We start from the raw sequence: 23,457 nt of genomic DNA on the forward strand, positions 1-23,457 counted from the left end.
ACAAGGGTATCCTGATGAACCATCATCAAACCTAGCAGCCCAGAAAATTGACCTACTATGTACCCGATATAATCGCACGACAAATAACCCACAGCGAGTACATGAAGGAATTCCAGCCAGTGAAGTCATCCAATCTCGTATACTCGAACCTGGATATTTATTACGAAAGAGCGCCGTCAGAGGAAGAAAAAGGTGCAGTTGCACATAATTGATGCGTGAAGTTACGTTGACCGCTGAATACCAAAACAAGAATGTTGCCTAATTAGGCTCTGCGTACCAGTAAATAGTCGTTACGCCGACAGGGAAGGTGTACGTCGCCTAGTAGCTATAAGTAAGCAGACATGTGCAATAACTCCGACAGGGAATCACATACCTGGTAGCCGCGGAACTCAATGGTCGTGGTTATGTCCTGAGGATCCCACGAGCCATTAGGGGTGTCATCCCTGGCACAACATAGCTTTAGTATCACATCAATCATTCTCAATACTGATGATCAGCTCACCAGTTGAGCACAACCAGGCTGTAACGAGGCCAGTCGGAAGAACTGACACGATTGGTGACATATGCACCAACGATGAGACCCCAATTGAGATCACCATTGACTGCTACCTCAATTCGCTGACCGAATGGCCCGCCGACATCTTTGGGAAGGATGGCCTTCGACGCCTGCGCAATGGCGTAGACTAGGATATAGCAGAATGGTTATGACACGATCTTAGGATTCAAGGAGATACGCACACTCTTGGTTATAATTGTAGGTCCCGTTACTGTTGACTGTGACAACACCCCGGCAGGGAGTACCACAGCTGTCAGTACCAGGTAATAGTGGCTGTCCAAGCCCATTAAGGACGAGGTTCCACATGGCGCCACTTTGACCCCAGTAATTCGGAGAACCAATGAAGCTTCAAAAGGTTGCTTGTCAATCGCTGCTTATGACGATGATGAGATCAACTTCACATATTGTCCATGTACCACTAGAAGAGAAATACATGAGTCAGTGTATCTGCATGAGGAAGTGACCGGAAATTCACCTTGATGTCACTCCACCAGTCGCTGCCAATCTCACCAGTGCATTCAGTGAAAAAGATGGCTTTGTCTGGATAGGCGTTGTAGAACGTCTCCTGATCACTGACACTGCCCTCGTAGCAATGGAAAGAAACACCATAGAATGCGCTTGCGGCGTCTTCCATCTGATTAAAATCGATCAGTCTTTACATCTCACTGCGGAAAGCCTGCATTACAACAACTTACGAGCTGAACGGGGTATGCGCCAGCATCATTCCAGTTGTGTTCATAGCCAATGATAATGGTATCCGAGAAACCATTATCATCCATCAGTGTGCGAAGCTGTAGACCAATAGCAGCTTCCTGCGCGGCGGAGATGAGACATGTAGGATACGTAGTGTCGCTATTCTGCGGCTCATTCTGAACCCCGATGGCCCATATAGAGAAACCCTGGGATTGGAATCCTTGCAAGCACTTGAGAAGGTAGCTGGCAACTACACACTCAAGTGAGAGACGCTCAAGAAGCTAACAGATTTGTTCATGACCAACATGTATCGGTGTACTGGGAGAGGAAGCTTCCGCCAAGCATTGTTCCGCTGTCCTTCATCCATCCAGGCTACCAAACCATATCATAAGCATACGTCTATTGTTTCACAAGCAATAACGCACGGGAGACCATGGTACAATATGGATCTTGAGAAGGTTATTGATGCCAGCGATATCCGACAGCACTTCGAATAGATAAGAAGGAGCGTTGTTGATGTCGAAACTATCAAGGGAGGTATCTCCGCTGACGTCGTCGAAGCTGTAAACTGTTTCATTTATTCAATGACGTGAACTCATTTCGCATCCAAAGGAAGACATACCGGAAGCAGAGAAATCCGAAGCACCCAAAGGGACGCGTAGATAAGAGAAACCGGCAGCATCCGCACCGTCGGTGGCTGCCAAATTTGTCAAGAATAATAAGATCAGGACAATTGCAAGCACTCACGATCGAAGAGGTAGTTCAATATGTCCCAATAGTTATCCGAGTTGGTGGACTGCAAGTGACACTATGTGTAATCCTGAGCTAACGCAAACGATTGGACGCACCTTCAACTGACTCAAAAGCTGAGCCGAGGAGTCAGCTATATATAAATAGTCATGAAGATCTTAGTTCTAGGCTTTGGGCGAATATCAACAACACGAATACGGACTTAAAGCAGCACCAAATCCGACAATATTCTGGTAGACAGTGCCGTCCGTAATAACGATGTCCGCGGAACCGGCAGTACCAGGAGTGTTCCACGGAATTGGGTTAGGGTATAGGTTGGTATAAGTGAAAAGGCCACTGCGATCCCATGTCGTTTGCCACTAAAGACCACCGTAAACAAGCAGAATAACAGAGAGGCTTTCGCACGAACTATGTCATATATTTCGGTGATCTCTTGGGCAAGAAGAGGGGAGGCGAACGTCAGGCACGCGGACAAGGCGTGGAAGAGCATATTGAGGGATAAATTAGCCCCGACAAATATTAAAGACAGGACAGCCAAGCTGCAGCAGGGACTGAAGGGAAAACTCTCGGAGAGGGGAGGCAACTTTTATACTAAGCCCGGACATGAAGCGCGTGGTCGGAGACAGAAGTAGCCTTAACCAAGCATGTTGCAATGCGGTACCGCCTGCCTAACGACCGAAAGAGCAATCTGGAATAGGACATCGGAGATCCACTGCTTGGGCGTCCGAGCGCGTTAAATATCCCTATACGAACAAGACAGATCTGTACCTTCCGCGTCATTTTGTGGTTTCCCATCTGGATCGTCTACGGAAGAGTGTCTTCTCTCGGCAGATTAGGAATGCACAGCCGTTTCATCCAGTTTCGGACATCTGCCGCACGAATGATTGTCCCTGCGTCTTACAGACTCAAGCAGCACGTAGTCACTGCATACTGGCCAATATCGAGCGCATGTGCCGTGGATACCAGGCCTAGAAGAGCCTCATCAGAAAATTGTAGGCTGCCAGCATTCATGCCGATGTGCGCCGTGAGACTGATGGTAATCTGAGTTCAGCCTTAGAACCCCAGCTGAGGCTCTGCTGGCATGGACGCGAGCGCCGCATCGAGCCATCCGGCATGGGAGCGCTGTACCCAGAAATCAGACTCTCCAACATGCTTTTGTGGCTGTCACTAGACTCCAAAGGTCCAGACCGACATATGCTGGGAGGGGGCCGCTGGAAATCAAGGATCCAAGCAAGAGATAAGCATGCCTTTCAATGCGCTACTCGTCAGAATCTGTCGGTCTGCTAGGCAAAGACACCACACCAGGAGGTGTGCAATGTGCGTGCATTTCATCAGCGCAGTGAGTCAGCCCTCGTATCTAGCAGCTGTCGTGCACCGCGCGGCGTCAGTTGACGGAACAACCTTGTACAGCCAACTAACAATTACTCACCGTAGCTAGCTGCATTTGACACTCTTCGATGAGGTCCGCAGCGGAAAGGTCCGGAGGAACTATGTTTGGGTCCATGCGAGCGAGTCGACCTGATCAATGGCGAATGGTGGTGGAAGGCTGGAAACAGGCCGAACTGAATGGAGACCTCCCGCAGCCACACCGTGAGCGGTAGGATTCCCGCGCGAGCGCGCACGCGATTCCCACGTGACCGTTCGACGCATGCCAGTCGCGGGTTCGCCTCATGCACGTACCCAACCGGCATCGCGTCCATCGCACGGCCCATTCACGCATCGACTCCCAGAGAGGTTCTTCTCATCGCGTACTCTGTTCCACCTTCTGATCATCCCGTCGTCACTACGTACAACCACATGGGCATTTATCCCAGTACCTGAGCCATACTTCTTCCGACATTTTATTTCCAAGGGTGTCTAGGCGATTGCGAAGGTATCACCGTCCACGTCGACATCCTGCAATATCGACCCAGCCCATATGTCGCATCATTCTTATCCGCAGAAGATTGGCAACTGGTGGCTTGGTGCGAACCTCGGCTCCGGGTTCTCAGGTACGTCCCCACCCTTTGCCAGTCGACGCGTCGACTAGAACCTCATCCACTTTCGCAACGCAAGGCTCGATATTTCGCGCCACAAACATCCACACCAGGCAAGAAGTCGCTATCAAGCTGCAAGATGTGGATGTCGACTGCCCCACTAACCGTTACGAGCGATCTTTCTACCCTGCCCTCCAAGGTGGCGTGGGTATGCCTACATTATGGGCATCTGGAATCGAGGGGGATTATGACTACCTTGTCATCGATCTCCTTGGTTCCAGTCTTGATTCCCTCTTCCGACGGAGTGGGCGGAGTGTCATGGACCTTCGTAGTGTGTGTTGTATCGCGATGCAAGTGGTTAGTCCCACTCTCCTTCCCGCACCAAATGGCGCTTTTCGAACCTTCGTATCTTTACTTCCTCGCCTCTGTCTGGCCTTACGCGCCATAAGATCTCCAGACTGGAATTCATGCATTCGCGCGGTATCTTGCACCGTGATATCCAACTTGGAAACTGTGTCGTCGGGCTGCCACCCAATGACCAGGTGATCTACATGATCGATTTTGGATTCTCAAAATTTTATATCGACCCTGTGACCAAGCGTCACATTCCTGATAGCAAAGTCAAGCGCGACTTCATTGGGAACTACTGGTTTAGCTCAGTCGCCGTCCATTGCAGAGGCAAGGGTTCGTCATCCGTCGCTCCGTTTGCCCGGACACGATTGAACGCTGATAACTGAACGGCTGCTTTAGTGCCGTCACGGCGGGACGACCTAGAAGCTGTGGCGCTAATGCTCATCCATCTGCTCACCCCGGGCGGCCTCAGCTGGACGCGCAACGGCGTCCCCAAGACGAATGCAGCACACGATCGTCTTATGCGAGAAAAGCGAGACGCCCAACCGGAAGATCTCTGTCGAGGGTTGCCAGCCGTCTTTGAAGAGTTTTTGAGATATTGCCGGCGGCTGAAGTTTTCAGAGTGTCCAGATTACGCACACTGGGTGAACGAATTCCGAGAGCTTGCAGTCGACAAAGGGTATCCGCGGAGTTCCCTCTTTGTTTGGCCTCCTCCAAATCCAGAGGTCAGCTTTCAAGTCACGCAGTCTGGCGTGTCGAGTGTGACATTGAAGTTGACTTTTCGTTTGTATAGCCAACAGTGCAAGTTATATCACCGACAAAACGATCAGCTCTGGCAGATAAGGATGCGGTCGAGGGTATCTTGAACAACCTCGCCAATCTTCAGATACGCGACCGCCAAGTTTTGGGCAGCCGTAAAGAGACGGCGGACGCGGACCGAGATGAGGTGAAAACCCCGGTCGGGTTCGAGGACATCATCGTCATCAGCAGCGATGACGAGAACATGGCACCGGCCGCCATGCGCCTCCCGAAAGCTGTGCAGTTAAATAAACTGGTGCGCTCAGTACCGGGAGCGACTGACAATGTTGCGCTTGCGCGAGTGGTACACGACTTCGTGACTGTACTACAAGATAGTCGATCGCGAACGCTAACGAAGGAGGGTTTTGCATTCCTCGATGCGCTATACAAGCAACTCGCCGATCCCTCGGTGTACGTTCAGCCACTGCGCACATCGAGGCCCCGAGATAGTGCCAAAGACGGCGAGCAGGTGCATCCGGAGCCACGGCAAGTTAAACAAAATAAGTTATGGAACATGCGTCGGGACGTTGCGACGGCGAAGAATAATAAGGCTCTGGCGCAGCTAGTCGCTGAGTTCGGAGCCCTGATCAATCGGAGTAATGGGCGGACGGTTACCAAGGACGCTTTCGGATTTTTGGAGGGACTATCCGGAAAACTGAGGACCATGACTTGAGACCTACGGTATACAAGTGGTCATTCATTCTGTTGTTTTACTATTTATTGTACTGTTGCACAGCAAGCGAGATCTACAGTATGCCTGAAATATCCAATAGTATGTACTGTAGTAGATGGTCCACACTCACTTTTGTCCTCCATGTCACATAAAGGTAAACATTGCATGCGTTCGTGTATTATCTGCGACAGACGGTCCTTGCTATGACCTTAGTCTGTTTCTATGTGCAGCTAGTGAATGTGGTCAGATCAAGTGTGATAGCAATCTAGTAGTAGCATCGAGCACCGTGGGAGGGGTATCAATCTGCGAAGTGATCGCCGGAAAGCAGGGAATTGGTGTAAGAAGGCTGGGTATATACTACATGGTAAGTATGTATGTGAGCTCGATTAAGTATATGCTACCACAATCTGAGTTGAACAATTCATCGATTGCAGGCATCCATTTCAAGCTGGATAGTCGCCGATCCAAGTTCAACACAAATGTGACACGGAAAAAGCAGCCGCAACACGAGTACCAGTACCACTGAGCGCTGGAGAGGAAGCTCTATTGGGTCAAGCAATTATGTCAGTTATGGTCTCGTCCCCAGACGTGTCATACCCGTCAGTTGGTTGGGTTGGTTCAAACGACGTGACTTACTCCATATTATGCATGCCTGCGGCACTACTACTGACAGTACCAAGCAGCGACACGCATCCGCACGTGTCGAAGAGTAAGCCAACTCACAGGTGCCTCTTATCACTTCTTTAGCCAATGCACCAGCTCGTTAGGGATTCGTGAACGTTGCATCCAGCGACTCCAGCCTTGGGCTCGATGTCTGTAGATCTGGATCTTTCAGTGATTCGCAAGCGTAAGCGATAGAAATCAATCATAGTGCCAGAGCTCAAGTCCTTGCAGTTGCTCCCATGTAAGCAACGCCAGCAGGAGGCAGTTGATAGACATGGATACAGAAAATATCTTCCCTATCCGATGGAGTCATAGTATATTTCTCTTTGTCTTTATATTCCCGTGAACGCAGTTGGCTGTAGGTGACCACATGATGCAGAGATGAGGAACATGGGGCCTACACTTTAGCAGTGGTACGACATAAAATATTGTCAGAGTAGCAGTCGAAACATCGCTTCGAGACTTTCGAGAGTACAACCCCACAAGGTTCACATGCCTCATCTGACGCTCACCATTCTGTTGGGAAGGGATGTTCTAAGCTGATGATACAGGAAAAATGGGACGAGTTAAAATACAGGAACGCATATCAAGCCTGGAGTAGGATCATCATGCCGTGAAGGTGAGACTCGTGACCTGCCAGACTGTCTGCCACTCAGTTGCTCGAGCGCTTGATTGAGCACAAACCGCACCATCGCTGGCTCACGGAAGGTCAAAATATGGCAAGGGACCGGACGCACATTAAATCCTCCGATGGCCCGTGTGCAAAATTTGGTCGAGGATGTTATGTAAAGTGCCGCGGAATATAAGTACCTATGCGGCACACTGCACTGTACAGGCCCAAGCTAGCGTGGGCGGGGAAGAAAGAGGCCTAATGCACTGAAATAACCGGAGATCAAGTATCGCCGCGCGAAGGGGAGTTCGCGCAAGAGGAGCATCATGACGGGAAGCAGAGCAGGACAGTTCGTAACCCTCTTGCTCATGCCACCTGTTATGCAGAGAGATCAAAGATGGAACCATCACCGCATGTTGAGTAAACAAAGTAACAACTTTGACTGTTGCGACAAGATAGGGGGGGTGCATTCTTGTACGCCAAATTTTGTGAAACGTCAGTAGGAGAGATGAACTGGTCTACACTGTGCGCCGGGCAATATTCCAGACTGAGGGCTGGAATCGGCGAGGGCACTCAAGCGAGGGCGCGACTCGCGTGAGTGTGTCTGTTGTTCGAGTGAGAAGCGCTCATGCTGGAATCTCCCCAACGGACGGTGACCGTCGGCAGGCGCCGGTGACATTCGGATCCCCAATTTATATAAACTCGACACACCGCTGGTTGCCCCTTGCCTCTCGCCTTTATTCCCATTCTCCTCGACGGCTAGGCCTCCTTCCCGTCATGGCCCACAAACCTTCTGAAGCAAGGACTACTGTCGAGCTCACTCCTTTCCCCATCCCGGATCTGAGCATCAAGGACTTGCTCTCAGCCATTCCGTGTGTTCTTTTATCGCCTTCGTGTGCATGTTCACTCATCTCATCTCCGCCATCCAGTGCCCACTGCTTCAAACGGTCCGCGCTCCGCTCTTTCAGCTACTTGTAAGTCGTATCTCAGCTATACATGAAGTTTTTTTCTGACTCCCGCTGGCAGGGCCTACGATTTGTTCTGGATCTTGACCATATACAAGCTCACGACTTTCGCTGACGCTCGCATCTCGCCTGAACACATTGTCTTGCCTAGCCCGTATCTCTATTCCTTCGCCCGTGTTGTGTTGTGGTCGTTATACGGCTTTGCAAATGGTCTCATTGCCACTGGTGTCTGGGTTATTGCTCACGAATGCGGTCATCAAGCATTTTCCGAGTCGAAGACTCTGAACAATGCCGTCGGCTGGGTCCTTCATTCTGCGTATGTAGCATTTTTCTTCCTCCTTCGACGCGTTTTGACATGTGATCGTTAATTTAGGCTCGGCGTACCTTACCATTCATGGCGCATCACGCACGCGAAGCATCATGCATCCACCGGCCACATGACTCAGGATCAGGTTTTTGTCCCCAAGACACGTTCGCAGTTGGGTCTGCCTCCCTTCGATCCTTCCGGAGAGGACCTCCTTGGTTCCAGCGTATCGGATGAGATCAAGAAGGAATTCCGTGAAGCTTTGGGTGATTCCCCTATCGGTGCAGCACTTGGTGCAGCAAGTTACCTCGTAAGGTTTTGTTATCGGCCGGCCTACGTTGTAGCCCTGAAGGTTTAATAATCTAGATCGTTGGTTGGCCCATGTACATCTCTAGGAACGCGTCGGGACAGAAAAGGTACCCGGCTGGTACCAACCGTATGTATATATCATCCTGTCATGTGTGCTACCTGACGTTTTTCGTATAGACTTCAACCCCAATGCCGCCATGTTTGCACCTCATCACCACAGTCAGATCCTTATTTCAGACTTAGGTATCGTGCTATGGTTAGCTGGCGTGATTGCGGCGATATACTATAAGGGTTTCGCGGATGTCTTCCGTGTCTACCTTGTGCCTTACCTCTGGTATGTGTCGTCCTTTTTGACCTGACCATAGGTATCAATCGAATGATTTACTCTTCCAGGGTTAACCACTGGTTGGTGTTGATCACATTCTTGCAGCACACGGATCCTCTGCTCCCCCATTACCGCGCCTCTGAATTCACGTTCACCCGTGGCGCTCTTGCAACATTGGATCGCAACTTGCTTGGCGACTGCGGCAAGATTATGGGCTGGCTCGGTGCACACTTCACGCATGGTATCTCTGAGACTCATGTTGCACACCATGTCTCGAGCAAGATCCCTCACTATAATGCGTGAGTTGTGTAATATATGACAGTGGTAGGGCATGCTAAAAACTGTTTGCAATTTGCAGGTGGGAGGCGTCGGACGCACTCCGTCGCAGGATTGCCCAGGCTGGTCTGACACCACTAAGTGGCCGTCCTGGTGGGTGGTCAGAGATGTATCGTGTGTTCAAGGAATGCAGGGTTCGTCTTCTGAGACTAAGATTGTTCATACTCCTGATATTCTGATCTCTTAGTTTGTTGAGGACGAAGGAGACATCATCTTCTACAAGAACGCGTCAGGCCTCGCACATACGCGACCGGTATTCACAGAAAACAGCGTCAGCGACTCTGGTATCGAATTCGACAAGGATGCATAGACAATTCACGTTTTGCAAGGTTCTCTTTACTATTTTCGTCGGTCCATAGAGTCTATAAGTACCCCTCAACCATTAGACTGGCTGCTCCCCATCCGATTGTAGATTGGGGGAGTGACGAGATTGTGCGTGGAGTAACACCGTGAAAACCTTTTGGATGCGATGCCTGCTGGTGCTGGTGTTGCCTGTCGTTACTGTATAGACGCGTCTTGTTAGAAGTTAACAAATATTACGAGAGTTTCACGATGTGCGCTGCGACTCATCTTCGCTGTTTACCATGGGTCTAAGATAGGTTTAGATGGTGACAATTTTGTACACGTACATAATGCTCCTTCCGAGAAATAGCGGAAACAGGGGTAGTGCCAGCACCATTGTTGCTGACTATTGCCGCCTGACACTTAGACTACTTTACCAGGAGTCCGGGGGAATAAGGACTAAGGGGAGCCTTATGTCATGTTGAGGTGGATCGAAGCCACAAGTATGCGGCGGGGAAACGGCAAAAGGAAGAGTCTACAAACACCATCGTCGGACTGGACACCGTCTGATATATGCTGTGTGGATTTTAAAATTCGCATGTGGCATACCAGTAGGGAATGTAGGAAAGAGCTCATGCGAGATACATACGTCGATCTGCCGCCAGTGTAATGGACTGACCCACCCGTCAGTGCGTGCAACGCTGTACAGAGCATTTATTCCTCATCCTCCTCAGCTTCCTCCTCCTCGTCTTCTTCGTCTTCCTCGTCCTTGGCCGCCTCCACGACGGCTGTTGCAATACGGTCCAAATCCCGCTGTCCGTCTTGGCTGATCCGACGACCACCGTTGTCTGACTGCTCGAGGACACCAATTTTCTCAAGTGACTGACAGATCTTGCGCTGCACAGACGCAGAGCAGTCTGCGTGATGCGAGGGGCGATTTCCTCGTCGGTTACGGCCACCGTGAAGTTTGGTCAGAGCGCCGATGCCGACATCTTTCCGGAGGTATATGTGTCGCGCAACTGCAGCTATAATGTGACGTATGTCCGGTTAGAAAGACCGCACAGGTTTAAGCCACTACATGGACAAAACGAGACCAACCTGCGCGGACGTAGTACCAGTCAGGGTCATATGGTGCGAGCTCCTTGAATGAGCCAGTTTTAACAATGTCGACCCAGGTGGGGACCTCGAGCTTTCCTGCTCGCTTGAGATGGGATGCGTATGCTGAGATGAAGGCTTCCGCACTGCAGCGCAGATGGAATCACAAATATCGTCCCATTGAGTCGTGCAATTCACATCAGAGCAACAAAGTACTCACCTAATGTCTCGTACACCCGGCATTTTAACGTAGAAAGAGAAATTATTTGAAAAGCGGCAGCGGCGGGCGGGACGTTAGCGGCGGTGTTGACGGATCGTAGAGTAGATTTTGAGTTCGAAGCCAGTCGTCCAGTTCTGTGCAGTTCTTCGCTTAGTCAGCTTTCCTGTCTGCTCTCTGTTTGCGGAGTTTGCTTTCGCCTCCTACGGCCTATTCGGCAATATGGGTGTCTTTTTTGCTCTGGTTCCTCTGAACAACTGAAGTTGGTACACTACTCTTTGCTGAATGCTTTGGGTGTGCTGAATCTACTGAGTCGCTGTCCTGCTGTGGTGACGAGTGTGTACCTGAGAGTCTCGAGACGGCCGCAATGGTAATCAAGTAGGAGTCTGGGAGCGGATTTCTCACACTTTCTCCATTGTCTATAGAAATTTAGGAATTCGTTACTACATACTTAACTCTTTGATGGAAGCCGCTCTCAGCAAGCTCGAAGACTATTGCATGTTATTCAATCCGTACATCTACGACCTCTCTCATCTCGTCCCTATTGATCGATTGCCCACCGAGCTACTTATCCAGATTTTCGTGGCCTCTGTCGATACCCCTGGAGACGATCTCCTTGCGCTCAAATTCGGCCGCGTTTGTCGCTATTGGCGTGATGTCGCGAATGCGTCGCCCCACGTATGGCAGTATTTACACCTCAGCGACAGACGGAGGACACAGGCCTCGCATACTCAGGCCCAGTTATGGATGTTACGATCTGGCTCACTTCCCCTTCATGTCCACGCCAATCTGGAGTCCACAGACACTCTCCTTCCTCTCCTATCACCTGTGCTACGCCAAATCGACCGCTGGCGGACATGCCATATAACCATCGGAGATCTCACGGAACATGTTGAATTTGTACCATTCGCCGCTGACAGTCCGCAAAATCGTTTGGAGGAATTACGAGTGAGGGTCAGGCCTTCAGCAATTATGTCCGGTATTTTTGACGATGACGACCACGATGTCCCCACCTTTGATAATTCGCCGTTGCAGCCTTCATCCGAATTCTGCAACATCTGCATGCGTGTCTCCTTTAGTGTCTTGCCCTCATCTTGCCACATGTCATCGCTACGTTTCACGCAACTCACAATCACCGAGTCGGACACCATCCCAAACTCAACACGTCTGCTTGACTTCTTATTAGCTTTCCCAATGCTTGAATCGCTATGTTATCATGGTCTCGCAAATGAAAGCGATTCAACGCCAAAGCATCCTCGCCCGCCCGTCGTTCCACTTTTGCATCTGCGCGTGCTACTTGTGCGGACGACCTGCGCGGTGCGCACCATTTTATCCCATATCCATGCACCTGCGCTACGGCGTCTCTGCCTGGAGCACACAAATGTTGATTATGAGGTGTCGCCGGATCCCTATGCAGATATGCACGAGGAGGGTGATAGTGATGACGAGGCGCAAGACTTTTCGCAATCCCCTTGGAGTGATCGAGGGACCGGGATGGGACTACGGACACTTTTCAAGCGGAGCAATCCTCCCTTACAAGCCCTGGAGATGGATTATGCGGACATGCGCACCAAGGACTTTCTCTGGTGCTTTGATCGCATGGATACGCTCGAAGAATTCGTTATTGTCGCCTCAGACATGTCGGACAAAGTGATCAAGGCGCTAGCTCCCTACCGGGGACACCTGTTGCGGCATTCGGGGGAGAGTGAGGACGGGATGTCCGATAATGCTCCTTTACGCGTACGACTTCCTCGACTTTGGGCCCTCGGCTTGCGGAATTGTCAGCGGTTAACTGGTGACACCATCGTTAATGTAGTGCAGAGTCGTTGCGAATATGCAGACTCCATGCCGGATGACGTTGCTCGTAGTTTGCAAGTCGTTGTGATTGCCGGTTGCCCAGAATTCCGTGCTCGTCATACCATTGCGCTCTCACCTTTGCTAGGGACTCGGTTGCGTGTATCATAGTGTGACCGTGCATACAATCACAAGTTGTTTTTGTCTTCGTATGGCAAGTCTCTGAGTGTATGCATCTCCGTCTTTGTTTCCGTGTGAAATTATTGTCCAACTTCGCATGGAGTGCATCTGCTGTACTGCTGAGCTCAGGAGGCAAGAGCGCGTGTATCTATATCACAGCTCGGCCAGGTTTAATACTATGATTGCCCGATCTGTGTCCATTTAGCGCGCGGGCCGCGGGATGTAGTAAATTGACTATTGCAGCCCTTCGCCCATGTGCGATTCACCTTCCTCTCGTTCGCTTGCAGGAATCTACTCCCCCTACAGTGCGTGTATCCTTTCAAGATGGATGCACCATACGAGATCGCGATAGTAGATGACTGTGACGCACCCCGGACCCCTTCATCTCGAAGTTCTTCTCAGGAGTCTGCGACACCCGCCGGAGTCCCCGTCCCCGAGCTGAAGGACGGTTTTTTCGGATACAACGAAGAGAAAACCTTGCATCATGTGTGTTGATCTCTAATTCAACAGGCTGCCGCTTATGTGGCACAATTATCCATACGCATTCGTATAGATCGAGGAGAAGCGCTGGGCACATCGTCGTGGTTCTGATGCTGCAACGGCGTCAAGGCCTGTCTCTGCATTGGGCTCTCCACGCTTACCTGCGGAAGCACATCTGGATAGCGGTTCCTCTTATGTGGGAAATTTTAAGCTGACAGCCATCCACGAGCCTAGTCGTCCTGTGTCGGATGGTCCTTCTGAAAATCGCTGGGCAACAGCCCAGATATACGGTATTGTTCACAGGTGGCGTGCTAATCACTGTACTAAGTGAGAGAGATATAGAACCTGCAATATCGTCCGAATTCACCTCAATTATTGATTCACTCCGGAAATGTTTGGAGCTTCGCGACAAGTACATGCTTCGTTCAGGCCAGAGGCTAGGGTTCAACCCCAAAGACCACGATGGCGTGTTCACTGGTCTTGATGAGACTATCGCGACTGTGTCTGGTGTTATTCCGGACGCAGATTACGAGTCGCATTCGCCGCCGAAAAGCCAGTTCCAACCATGGAGAATATACCCTAAGCCCCCTCCGCCTCATTGGCATTGGAAAGGCAGAAACACTGTGATTCCTAGCCAAAATCTGCTTGAGGAATCAAGTGAAGAAGAGTTTAGTTTTGAAAAATGCGAAACGCCTGGTCCGGATACCTGGCGTTTTGAGTTAGATGAAAGAGGAGTTTACCAAGTCTTCGACAAAGCAGACGGTATGTATTTGATGACGACATAATCACCGTAGCTCATATCTTCCTAAGATCACACGCCTGCATTTGATATACCAGGCATCAGAGAGTATTTCATGGATCTGGAATATGTTCTCGGGGTAATCTCTGACGGCCCGACGAAAAGCTTTGCATTTCGCAGATTAAATTATCTCGCGAGCAAGTTCACGATGTATGGTCTGCTTAACGAGACACAGGAATTGGCAGCCATGAAAGTTCGTTGACTATTTTCGGTCATCGTGAACAATTGTCTGATTCACGTCCGCTACAGAGTGTCCCTCACCGGTGGGTATTATACCCTTGAAGGATGAACATATGCTCAAAACGGCTGGTAGTGATTTCTACAATCTTCGTAAGGTTGATACACACGTCCATCATTCTAGCAGTATGAATCAGAAGCATCTTCTCCGGTTTATCAAAGCAAAAATGAAACACAGTCCTCACGTTAGATTCGTAGTTGATCAGGATGGTCTTCATAATCCCTAACATTCACATAGGATGTCGTTATTTTCCGCGATGGCAAAGAGCTAACCTTGGAAGAAGTGTTCAAATCTTTGAACCTTACGGCATACGACCTATCCATTGACACCCTGGACATGCACGCCCACCAAGACTCTTTCCACCGCTTCGATAAATTTAACCTCAAGTATAATCCGATTGGAGAGTCAAGACTGCGAGAGATTTTCCTTAAGACAGATAATTACATCGAGGGGCGATACCTGGCGGAACTCACTAAAGGTAAATTGTTAATCCCTAGGCTGAAATGTACTCACTGTACTTCTCAGAGGTTATGAACGATCTTGAGCAGAGCAAATATCAAGTAAAGATCATACGCATCCAAACGTACATCTGTATTGATTGATGGTACCTAGAACTGTGAATGGCGCGTGAGCATATATGGACGAAAAGCAGATGAATGGGACAATCTCGCAAGATGGATCGTCCACAACAAGCTATATTCTCATAACGTTCGCTGGCTTGTCCAGGTACCACGACTTTACGATGTCTATAAACAAAACGGATCGATCGACACATTCGAGGATATCGTCCAAAGTGAGTTTCATCACTGAGTTAATCTCACTGCTGACACTATTGCTTTTAAGACGTGTTCCGACCTTTATTCGAAGTGACACAAGATCCATCATCGCACCCAGAGCTTCATGTCTTCCTTCAACGCGTCGTGGGGTTCGACACTGTGGACGATGAGTCGAAGAGCGAGAGACGATTTCATAGGAAGTTCCCGTACCCTAAACTATGGAATGTAAAGGAGTCGCCACCATACTCTTATTGGTGTGTCCGTTCACCACTTTTCTGGGTCGACACTCACACTCCTATAGGGCATACTACATGTTCGCCAATATGGCTAGCCTAAACAACTGGAGGCGTGCTCGAGGCTTCAGTGCGTAGACTCGTCATATCTCATCTTCATAACACTCACTGCATTTTAATAGATACTTTCGTTTTCAGGCCGCATAGCGGAGAAGCTGGGGACACTGACCACCTAACCGCGGCCTTCCTGACAGCGCACTCCATTTCGCACGGAATCTTACTTCGTAAAGTTCCTGCGCTCCAGTACCTGTTCTATTTAAAGCAGATCGGTCTTGCCATGAGCCCTCTGAGCAATAATGCACTATTCCTTACCTACGAACGCAACCCACTTCCCGAGTTCTTCAAAGTCGGTCTCAATGTCAGTCTCAGTACTGATGATCCTCTGCAGTTCCACTTCACGAAAGTATGTAACCTATCTCGCACACCATGACTGTGCGCTTTAAAGTCCTGACCGTCGCGCACAGGAACCTCTCTTGGAGGAATACAGTGTGGCTGCACATGTGTGTACCTCCAGTTATGATTGGCTGAACCAGATGATTTATTTGCATGCTTTACCTCTTCCAGATCTATAAATTCCCTCAAAGTTCTCTCGCAGAGCTCGCGCGCAACTCTGTGATTCAAAGTGGGTTTGAGATGGAAATCAAACGTCATTGGCTCGGACAACACTGGTATCTCCCTGGAGCTGCTGGAAACGACATCCACAAGGTGTGTATATGTCATACCGCCGTACAGAAACCGCTCATCAGCGACACAGACGAACGTTCCGAATCTGAGGCTCGAATATAGGCGTCAAACTCTTGTTGAGGAGCTCAGAATGATTGGTGCCACCGGTGAGGCATTCCCACCTGATACACAGTAGCAGTTTCTGTTGGCCCCATGTATATAGTAGGATCAGAGGTATGAAATCCAATCCAGATTATTTCCTGAGCTAGCTCTCTTTCGGAGACCATTGACAGTTGACTCGAGAATGCTGTTCGGCCCAGGATCAACTCAGGGGACTGGTCCGACAGTCTTCTCTCTTGGAACAATCGACTTGTCTCTGCATTGAAAGCGTGGCCCAAGTCTTAGTGCCATAATAAAGGACTATGGAATGCCTGCCCTAACAAACTATACATTGAAAACTTGGTGGTGAAGCACACGCCGGAACGATACCTCTCGAACACTGTTTGATTTGATATGTCATTAACGAATGCAAGAATACGACAGAATACGACAGCTTTCATTACACATGCTTTCTAACTTTCAATTTCCTCCAGTCCACGAGTCCACATTTGTAGCGAGATATAGCTCACACGGCCTCACCGATACCAGACGGCAGCTCCGCAACGTAGCGATTGGTCTTTCCGCTTAGCTCTGCCTGTCGCTTGAGTGCACTTGGTGCATCGCGGGGGTCCATTAGCATCTCCACGAGTTGGATCTTATTTGCCGAAGCAAAGGTAGTGTCGTCGAGCAATGCCGACAACTCGGCCTTATTCCGGACGAGATGCGACTGGCACGTCTTGCCTTCTTCTCCACCAAGTGTGTTGAGTAGATGCGTCCATTTCCTGCGAAAGAGGGTTGAGTATCGAAGCACACGGTGCTGAAAGACCCATTTACACCCACCAGTTACTAATATCGTTATACTTCCTTTCCATCCCGTGCAGATACCGTTCAATTGTGTAACCCCGATTGTTTAGCACAAATATGATCGGCGTCACGCCGGATCGTATCATGACTGATAACTCCTGCACTGTTAATTGCCTATATTATGAGGCTCCATCAGTGCACAATTAGTCCCTCTGGCTAGTTGGAATACTCACAAACTACCATCGCCAATGAACAAAATTGTGCGCTTGTAGCCAAGATCTTGACCAGCCATTGCCACCCCAAGGGTACTGCCCACAGTCCATCCGATGGAGCCCCACAAGATCTGACTGACAAACATGGCACCCGTGGGGAACGGCACCTCGAGAACGCCAAAGCTGGACGTTCCAGTCTCCGCAACGATGATGTCTTTTTGGCGGAAGAATTGGCCCATGCGAGGCCAGAGCCACGACTGCGTGATAATATCTGTGTCCTCTGTGGGTACAGGGAACACAAAAGGCGGGACAGAGAGCTCTCTAGCATCGTCGCGGAAGGGTTGCAGGCGGGCGGTCAACTTGGGTAGTAGGCGTTTCATACCTATCCCGGGGAACTCAGCATATTGAACGGTAGTGTGATCGGAATGCAGCTGTAGGAAACGGTCAAAGGCCGTGACGATTTCACAACCTAGTAACTCGTCATACCTCGACAGTTCGACTCGCAGGGATGTGGTAGGTAAAGTTGCCGGTGTTGAAATCGCTCTTGAGCGCTCCAATAGAAAGGATGAGCTTTGCGCTCTCGACCTTCTCCTTAATGTCAGGGTGACTGATTGACCCAACATAGATCTGGCAAGGTACGTGAGCATTCCGCCTGATGCCAGTCTATAAAGGCATGGCATGACACATACACCACCATATCGCTCATACGCTTCGTCTACAGCAGTCTTACCCATTGGAGCAGCGTATACAGGGAAACCGGTTCGCTTCACGAGTTCACTGACTTCATCAATAACGTTATGTCTAATGGCACAAGCATCGACGAGGATGATGGCATCTTGTTCGGCTGTCTCGACGAGCTTAACAATTTCGTCCAGCGCGAATTCCTCGACATCCGGGTCATTCTGAGGAGGTTCTGCGTTAATGGGCGTCTTTAGACGATAGGAGGGAATGCGTTCGTATGCAAGGTCAGTCGGAACCATGAGATAAACCGGACGCGCCTGGTTAACAGAATCGCAGGTCAGACTAACCAGTGAAGATGTCAGACATAAGGAGTACCATGACAAGGCATTCAGTCAGCACGCGGTCAATTTCTGCCGCCGCGGTTTCCTTTGCTTGAAGGCTCGCGGCTGCGATGGTGAACTGAGTGGCCGCGCGATAGTATGCATCATACCTAGTTTCGCACTTGAGAGGTAGTTATAGAACAATTGAATAGCTACTTACCGCCCATCGCCGAGGGTATGGTGAAGCATCGGCTTGTTCTTCTGCTGCGAAGTACTAGGCACACCTACGATATGCACAATGGGGACATGCTCCGAGAACGCTGAACGTTGTCGCGTTATAGAGTAGGTGGTTTTTAGTTGATACTGCCTCACTCACCTCCAGCAATGCCATTCATTGCACTTAGCTCTCCGACACCAAACCTACAACACATATATGTGTCAGTTTTGTAGCTTCCATCTAGGGGGAAGAATGCGTACGTAGTGGTGAGAACGCCGAGGCTGCCTTTCTTCACGCGTGCGTAGCCATCAGCGGCATAGGCGGCGTTCAACTCGTTACTATTTGATGGCATATGGACGATCAGCCTGTGTAGGCGGATTTGGAAGCATCGCCAATAAACTGACCAATTGCCGACCCACTCAATCTTAGAGTGATCTTCCACAAAATCCTGAACACAAACGTTAGAGATGGTAAAGTCAATACTCCCAGACGGGTACTCACGAGGAAGCCTATGGCATCGCATGAGCGAAATTAAATGCACTCTATGTGATTGCTCACGCACCAAGGTTGAAATCTCCGGGTACTCCAAACATTTTCTAGACGGGAAATAAGGCAGAGAACGAAAAGCAAGGGATAAGGACGTACTGTAACACCAAGCTGAACAAGTCTTTCAACGAGATACTGACCGACAAAGATGGTCTCGCTTGACTCGGGAGCTTGTTCATGGGCTTTGATCGTAGAGAGCTCATGGCGAAGGCGGGTGACCTCTGCCTGAAGCTGAGCAACAGCGGAGGTGGTCATGATGGAATAGAATAGAGCGTCGTAGGCGATGGGGGATGGGGGAGAAAGTAAGAGACACAGAGTGCTTTATAAGAGAAGGGGAAGGGTAGGGGGAGACAAGACGCCATCCTCGCCTGGGCATGGACGGGCTGGGTGAGCCTCGCTTGGAGCCAGTCCGACAAGCCATGTCGACGTCACAGTCAACGTACCGGATGGGTCAGCCACAGGCTCAGCAATATCGCCACCCTTCCTCTCGTTGTCCGTCGCGGCTAGCGGGGGCCTGAGCTTGCCGCGACGTCATATAGCTGCGAGCACCTGAGGCCCTCGTATGCAAGTCGAAGTCCTAGCATCTGCAGCGGTGTTGCGCGCTTGCACTGGCACCGGCGCGCGCGCCGGGAGTCTGGAATCTGATCATTGAGAGCACCGTATCGCTAGCTCAAGTACTGGTATTTAGATCTGGACCGACCGTTTCCACTCGAGGCTGCTTCAATAGACATGGGTGGGCTGCCTAGATGCTCTTTACTGCAAGGTCTCACGTCTTCCACTGAGTATTGGCTCTCATCCAGACTGGGCCAGCCCTGTCGAAGTTCTTTTCCAGTCAATCAGCCCGTGCCTAAAGTTCTCACATGTTGCTTCTTGACTCGTGTTGAGCACGAGGCTATGCTCGCCGTCGCGAGCTTCAACGGCGTCAATGGCACACAGGGCCGCAGCTACTTACTGCTAGTACTTCATGATGGAAGAGGAGGATTTGTGGAGCCTATCGCTATTAGTATCAGCCGGTTGGTAGCTACTCGTAAGATGAACTCGGGTACTCGTTGATGATGCTGCAAGTTTTTACCTAGTCACATGAAATGATATATTCATTTTCTCAAATTTTCGCTGTCGGTGCCCTCCGGCACCATTCTCGCGAGTTGGGAAGATAGTGACCGTCGCTGGCCCCGAACAGACTGAAAATCTTCCGTCCGTTTTAGAGTCGCCGACAGTCATCGACGGCCCGAGGTGCCCCAGAGCTGGTCATCGAAATTCTCCATTATGTGTATAGCTAATAGTAGCTCGTCTGTTCCAGCTTGCTCAGAAGATCGAAAATGAAATTCGCGCTACGGTTTCCATGCTAGAAGTAGACGAGGCCTGCTGGTATTTATGGGTATTGCCAATCATTCATTGAGAACACATACTATCCGAGATTTGAAAATATCATGACAACTAATCTGGGAGGTGTATGCAATCCTATCAAAATTGTTTGTACAAGCCAGGCATGCTCACCATAAATATCAGCTCTTAGACACCTAAGTACATAACTTCCGCGCCACTTCCTCAATTAACTTCCTCACTTCTTTCTTCTGCACGCCTTCCTCCCCGCATCCACCTTTGAGCAACTTACCTTCGAGCGTCTGACGCGCCTGAAGAACCTCGAGCAACGGCACGAGTTGAGTCTCGTACGCGGGCGACAAGCGTAAAAAGAATGCCAATGCGGCTGTCAATCGGTGCACTAGCGCACGAACAGCCTCAGCTTCGCACTGTCCACAACATCCTTGCCATCAGACTCACCGGCTTCCTCGCTTTGCACCTCATTCGAGATCGCCTCGAGAACCGCACTCACCAGCTCGGTCTCCCAGTCACCGTCTTCCTCAATTTCACCGCCTACGCCCCTCAACTTGTCTACTCGACCCTTCTGCAGGAACGCAGCGACATTAAACGCCAAGCTCGCCGCGGCGGTGCGCACCGCTGCATCCTTATGTAGAAGACTAGATACTAGCATTCTTGTTATTTCTGAGCGCCCCCCCGACAGTGACAGCAAGCTCTTTGCTAGTGTGGTTGTAGCGAACGTATTTGAGAGCAGCCGCAAAGTGACCAGAACGCAGTTTCGCGCATCAGCCTGCGATTCATCGAGGGCCTGGACGGCTTTGCCAAGAAATATTTCCACGGGGTTGGTGAAGGAGCTCGCAGTTGCGCACCAAGACCCAATGGAATCATCTAGGACGGCTAGTCGCCAGAGATCCACGAGTGGGAAAACTTTTGCGGCTGGTAAAGTCTTCGCGATACTGCATGTCGCATCTGCCCATGTCTGTAACAGGTGAGCGCCCGCGTTCATATTCTTTGGCGGTGCAGCCTTGCTATCTGCGGCAGGAAATCGTGCCCCGAGATAGAGCGGGAAGGAGTGGGCCAACGTGTCCTTGGCAGCGATTGTCGCAGGCGATGGAGAAGCCGAAGTAATGAATTCGTCGAGCTTTGTGATAATATTATTGATAGTGGGCCTCTGCGTAAAGAGGATCGGATTTGTAGAGATCGATTCAACTGAAGGTAATGAAAGCGAAGCGTGCGTGTGCGCTGTAGAAATGAAATGTCAAACAAGCCCTCTGCTTCGCAGAAATGATACTCACGAGGGAAGGCATGATACAAGAGTAAGTCTACTTGCGTGCGGAGCTCGGTGACATTCACGCCTTTTAACTCATGCACCTGCGAACTACGTCAGTTCATGAAACGAATCATATTGTTCATGCGCTTCTGACCTTCTTCTCATCCAAGAAGAACGTGAACGTCGGTGTAGCACGGATATTATATTCAGCCCCAACTTGCCCACCAAGACCAACAGCCATGTCCACCTTAACGAACGCGATTCGATCTTGCTGACTACCATGTGTCTTTGAGTACGCTAAGTCTTCAAACGCAGGTTCAATCATACGGCATGGACCGCAAGTTGCGCTGGTGAAAAATACGACAACGGCGCGATGTGAGCGGAGCAGTGCATGGAGCGAAGAGGGATTAGTGCAAATGTGGATGGGCGCGGAAACAGTGGAAGTAGAGACTGAAGGAGGCGCGGTCAACGAAGAAGTGGATGCAGACGTATCAGATGACGTGGGTAAGAACGCCTGTGAGGTCACCGACTGTAGAAGGGAGGCGGCAAGGCCTGGATTGGGCGAGGCGGAGATCGCAGCAGCTGTAGTTTCTGGCGATGGCTGTAAAATGGGTGCAGTAGGTGCTTGACCCGGAACCGGACGGCGGAACATAGCGTCTATTGTCGGCCTCAATGCAGCACCAAATGGAGTTGAGAGAAAATCTGAAGGTAGATCTACAAGCCCATTCAGCAGGAAGGATTAAACGTTTACGACAAGCAACTCTGACCTTTTATCCAAGCCGGTATTGATCCACCTGTCAGAAATCCGACGCAGTCGTTTGTAAAGGAGTTGCAGTTGAATTCTGCAAAGACTTTGTAAGTCACAAAAGGGACAGATGTTGGTTCCTACCTAGAAGATGATACTGCCGATCACCCGCCTCAGCATAGCATTCCACCAATGATTAAACAGACTAACTTTATCTGCCGTGTAGTGCTGTCGCATTTCCACCAAGTACTCATTGAACGTGTCTTCGTCTATAGCTGTCTCTCCCATGTCCACGATCTGGAGAGGTTTTCCATGCTATATCGCATAGCCTTGACTTTTAGCAAGCCACGATCAACCGGGACACGTTTTACGTACATGAGATTTCCCTGGGCTAGCTTCTAAGATACCTTGACCGTAGAATATCTCCCGCCCAAATACTACCACAGAGGTATGCCTGTAGCACTACATGTCTCACATTTCAAGTTCAACCCTCGGCAGGGCAGATGACTCACCATATTCCGTCTAGCTGCTTCCCTGTAAGTTGCCGGGACAATTGTCGTGAGAGTCCATTGCTTAAATCATAGACATATATCTGTACAGTGTTCGACATATGGTGTTTAGCTGAATCGTGGACGGCCTCCTGTTCGGCATGAAAGCACACGGGTGCACAGTACCTCGGCCGCGATGGCCACCGTGCTGGGCGCCGGAGGACCCCGGAAAATCCCCTATGAGCCTAGATCCCTCAGACACCCATTTTCGGCGGTCGGAGTAGGCCCAAATTCGGCCTGATGGCACATATGCTCCCGGAGATTGGTCGATTTTCGGCTCTAATGGGATCAAACCTCAAAAAAAAGAAATCACAGAAAATGGGAGAAAATCGCAAAAAAATCGCAGACTACTTCTTCCATTTACCATCAATCATATTGACAATATATCTTGTGTGACTGCATAGAATATTAAAAGCACTGAATGTACAATAGAAAGTATCTAATCACAGTGCCTCAAGCTAAAGCTAGCTTGTAAACCTTGTGTCACGTGATGACTTGCTGCAACTGCCTCCTAGATCCTGTTACAGCATGAGAGGGGGGTTCTTTTTCTTTTCCTAACTATTCGTCGT

At 50.0% G+C, this 23,457-nt stretch overlaps 8 protein-coding genes across 8 annotated transcripts; 4 read left to right on the top strand and 4 right to left on the bottom strand.

The window, feature by feature from the left end:
* Window positions 1-258: 258 nt before the first annotated feature.
* On the bottom strand, window positions 259-2,489 carry FIBRA_07135 (uncharacterized protein; the record flags this gene model as incomplete). Its single annotated transcript, XM_012328831.1, has 14 exons — window positions 259-318; window positions 374-443; window positions 503-683; window positions 739-902; window positions 958-974; window positions 1,032-1,190; window positions 1,252-1,499; window positions 1,555-1,621; window positions 1,675-1,817; window positions 1,872-1,946; window positions 1,997-2,045; window positions 2,098-2,132; window positions 2,202-2,358; window positions 2,409-2,489. The coding sequence occupies 14 exons, from the start codon at window positions 2,487-2,489 to the stop codon at window positions 259-261; spliced, it is 1,506 nt and encodes a 501-aa protein (XP_012184221.1).
* Window positions 2,490-3,917: 1,428 nt separating this feature from the next.
* On the top strand, window positions 3,918-6,323 carry FIBRA_07136 (uncharacterized protein; the record flags this gene model as incomplete). The annotated part of the gene is made up of 6 exons (XM_012328832.1): window positions 3,918-3,990; window positions 4,055-4,455; window positions 4,518-4,659; window positions 4,726-5,051; window positions 5,120-5,720; window positions 6,232-6,323. The coding sequence occupies 6 exons, from the start codon at window positions 3,918-3,920 to the stop codon at window positions 6,321-6,323; spliced, it is 1,635 nt and encodes a 544-aa protein (XP_012184222.1).
* A 1,524-nt stretch (window positions 6,324-7,847) lies between these two features.
* On the top strand, window positions 7,848-9,619 carry FIBRA_07137 (uncharacterized protein; the record flags this gene model as incomplete). The annotated part of the gene is made up of 9 exons (XM_012328833.1): window positions 7,848-7,942; window positions 8,000-8,044; window positions 8,097-8,351; window positions 8,409-8,649; window positions 8,706-8,775; window positions 8,826-8,982; window positions 9,042-9,272; window positions 9,332-9,443; window positions 9,497-9,619. The coding sequence occupies 9 exons, from the start codon at window positions 7,848-7,850 to the stop codon at window positions 9,617-9,619; spliced, it is 1,329 nt and encodes a 442-aa protein (XP_012184223.1).
* Window positions 9,620-10,305: 686 nt separating this feature from the next.
* Window positions 10,306-10,929, bottom strand: FIBRA_07138 (uncharacterized protein; the record flags this gene model as incomplete). The annotated part of the gene is made up of 3 exons (XM_012328834.1): window positions 10,306-10,616; window positions 10,690-10,832; window positions 10,907-10,929. The coding sequence occupies 3 exons, from the start codon at window positions 10,927-10,929 to the stop codon at window positions 10,306-10,308; spliced, it is 477 nt and encodes a 158-aa protein (XP_012184224.1).
* Window positions 10,930-11,365: 436 nt separating this feature from the next.
* FIBRA_07139 (uncharacterized protein) lies at window positions 11,366-12,868 on the top strand (the record flags this gene model as incomplete). The annotated part of the gene is made up of 1 exon (XM_012328835.1): window positions 11,366-12,868. One exon carries the CDS (start codon window positions 11,366-11,368, stop codon window positions 12,866-12,868), a length of 1,503 nt encoding a protein of 500 aa, XP_012184225.1.
* Window positions 12,869-13,201: 333 nt separating this feature from the next.
* FIBRA_07140 (uncharacterized protein) lies at window positions 13,202-16,322 on the top strand (the record flags this gene model as incomplete). Its single annotated transcript, XM_012328836.1, has 15 exons — window positions 13,202-13,363; window positions 13,431-13,647; window positions 13,700-14,119; window positions 14,168-14,349; window positions 14,406-14,419; window positions 14,470-14,578; window positions 14,632-14,872; window positions 14,920-14,954; window positions 15,007-15,187; window positions 15,238-15,424; window positions 15,472-15,533; window positions 15,586-15,866; window positions 15,928-15,963; window positions 16,028-16,168; window positions 16,218-16,322. 15 exons carry the CDS (start codon window positions 13,202-13,204, stop codon window positions 16,320-16,322), a joined length of 2,373 nt encoding a protein of 790 aa, XP_012184226.1.
* Window positions 16,323-16,751: 429 nt separating this feature from the next.
* FIBRA_07141 (uncharacterized protein) lies at window positions 16,752-19,260 on the bottom strand (the record flags this gene model as incomplete). Its single annotated transcript, XM_012328837.1, has 13 exons — window positions 16,752-17,007; window positions 17,066-17,203; window positions 17,263-17,672; window positions 17,728-17,868; window positions 17,931-18,239; window positions 18,298-18,412; window positions 18,463-18,562; window positions 18,619-18,662; window positions 18,720-18,797; window positions 18,864-18,907; window positions 18,961-18,968; window positions 19,022-19,055; window positions 19,105-19,260. The coding sequence occupies 13 exons, from the start codon at window positions 19,258-19,260 to the stop codon at window positions 16,752-16,754; spliced, it is 1,833 nt and encodes a 610-aa protein (XP_012184227.1).
* A 1,265-nt stretch (window positions 19,261-20,525) lies between these two features.
* Window positions 20,526-22,950, bottom strand: FIBRA_07142 (uncharacterized protein; the record flags this gene model as incomplete). Its single annotated transcript, XM_012328838.1, has 8 exons — window positions 20,526-20,728; window positions 20,788-21,567; window positions 21,621-21,696; window positions 21,750-22,309; window positions 22,363-22,480; window positions 22,551-22,655; window positions 22,716-22,794; window positions 22,853-22,950. 8 exons carry the CDS (start codon window positions 22,948-22,950, stop codon window positions 20,526-20,528), a joined length of 2,019 nt encoding a protein of 672 aa, XP_012184228.1.
* Between the last annotated feature and the right edge of the window lie 507 nt (window positions 22,951-23,457).

Source organism: Fibroporia radiculosa, assembly GCF_000313525.1.
Source record: "Fibroporia radiculosa TFFH 294 genomic supercontigs, scaffold11939, whole genome shotgun sequence".
NCBI classification, from domain to species: domain Eukaryota; kingdom Fungi; phylum Basidiomycota; class Agaricomycetes; order Polyporales; family Fibroporiaceae; genus Fibroporia; species Fibroporia radiculosa.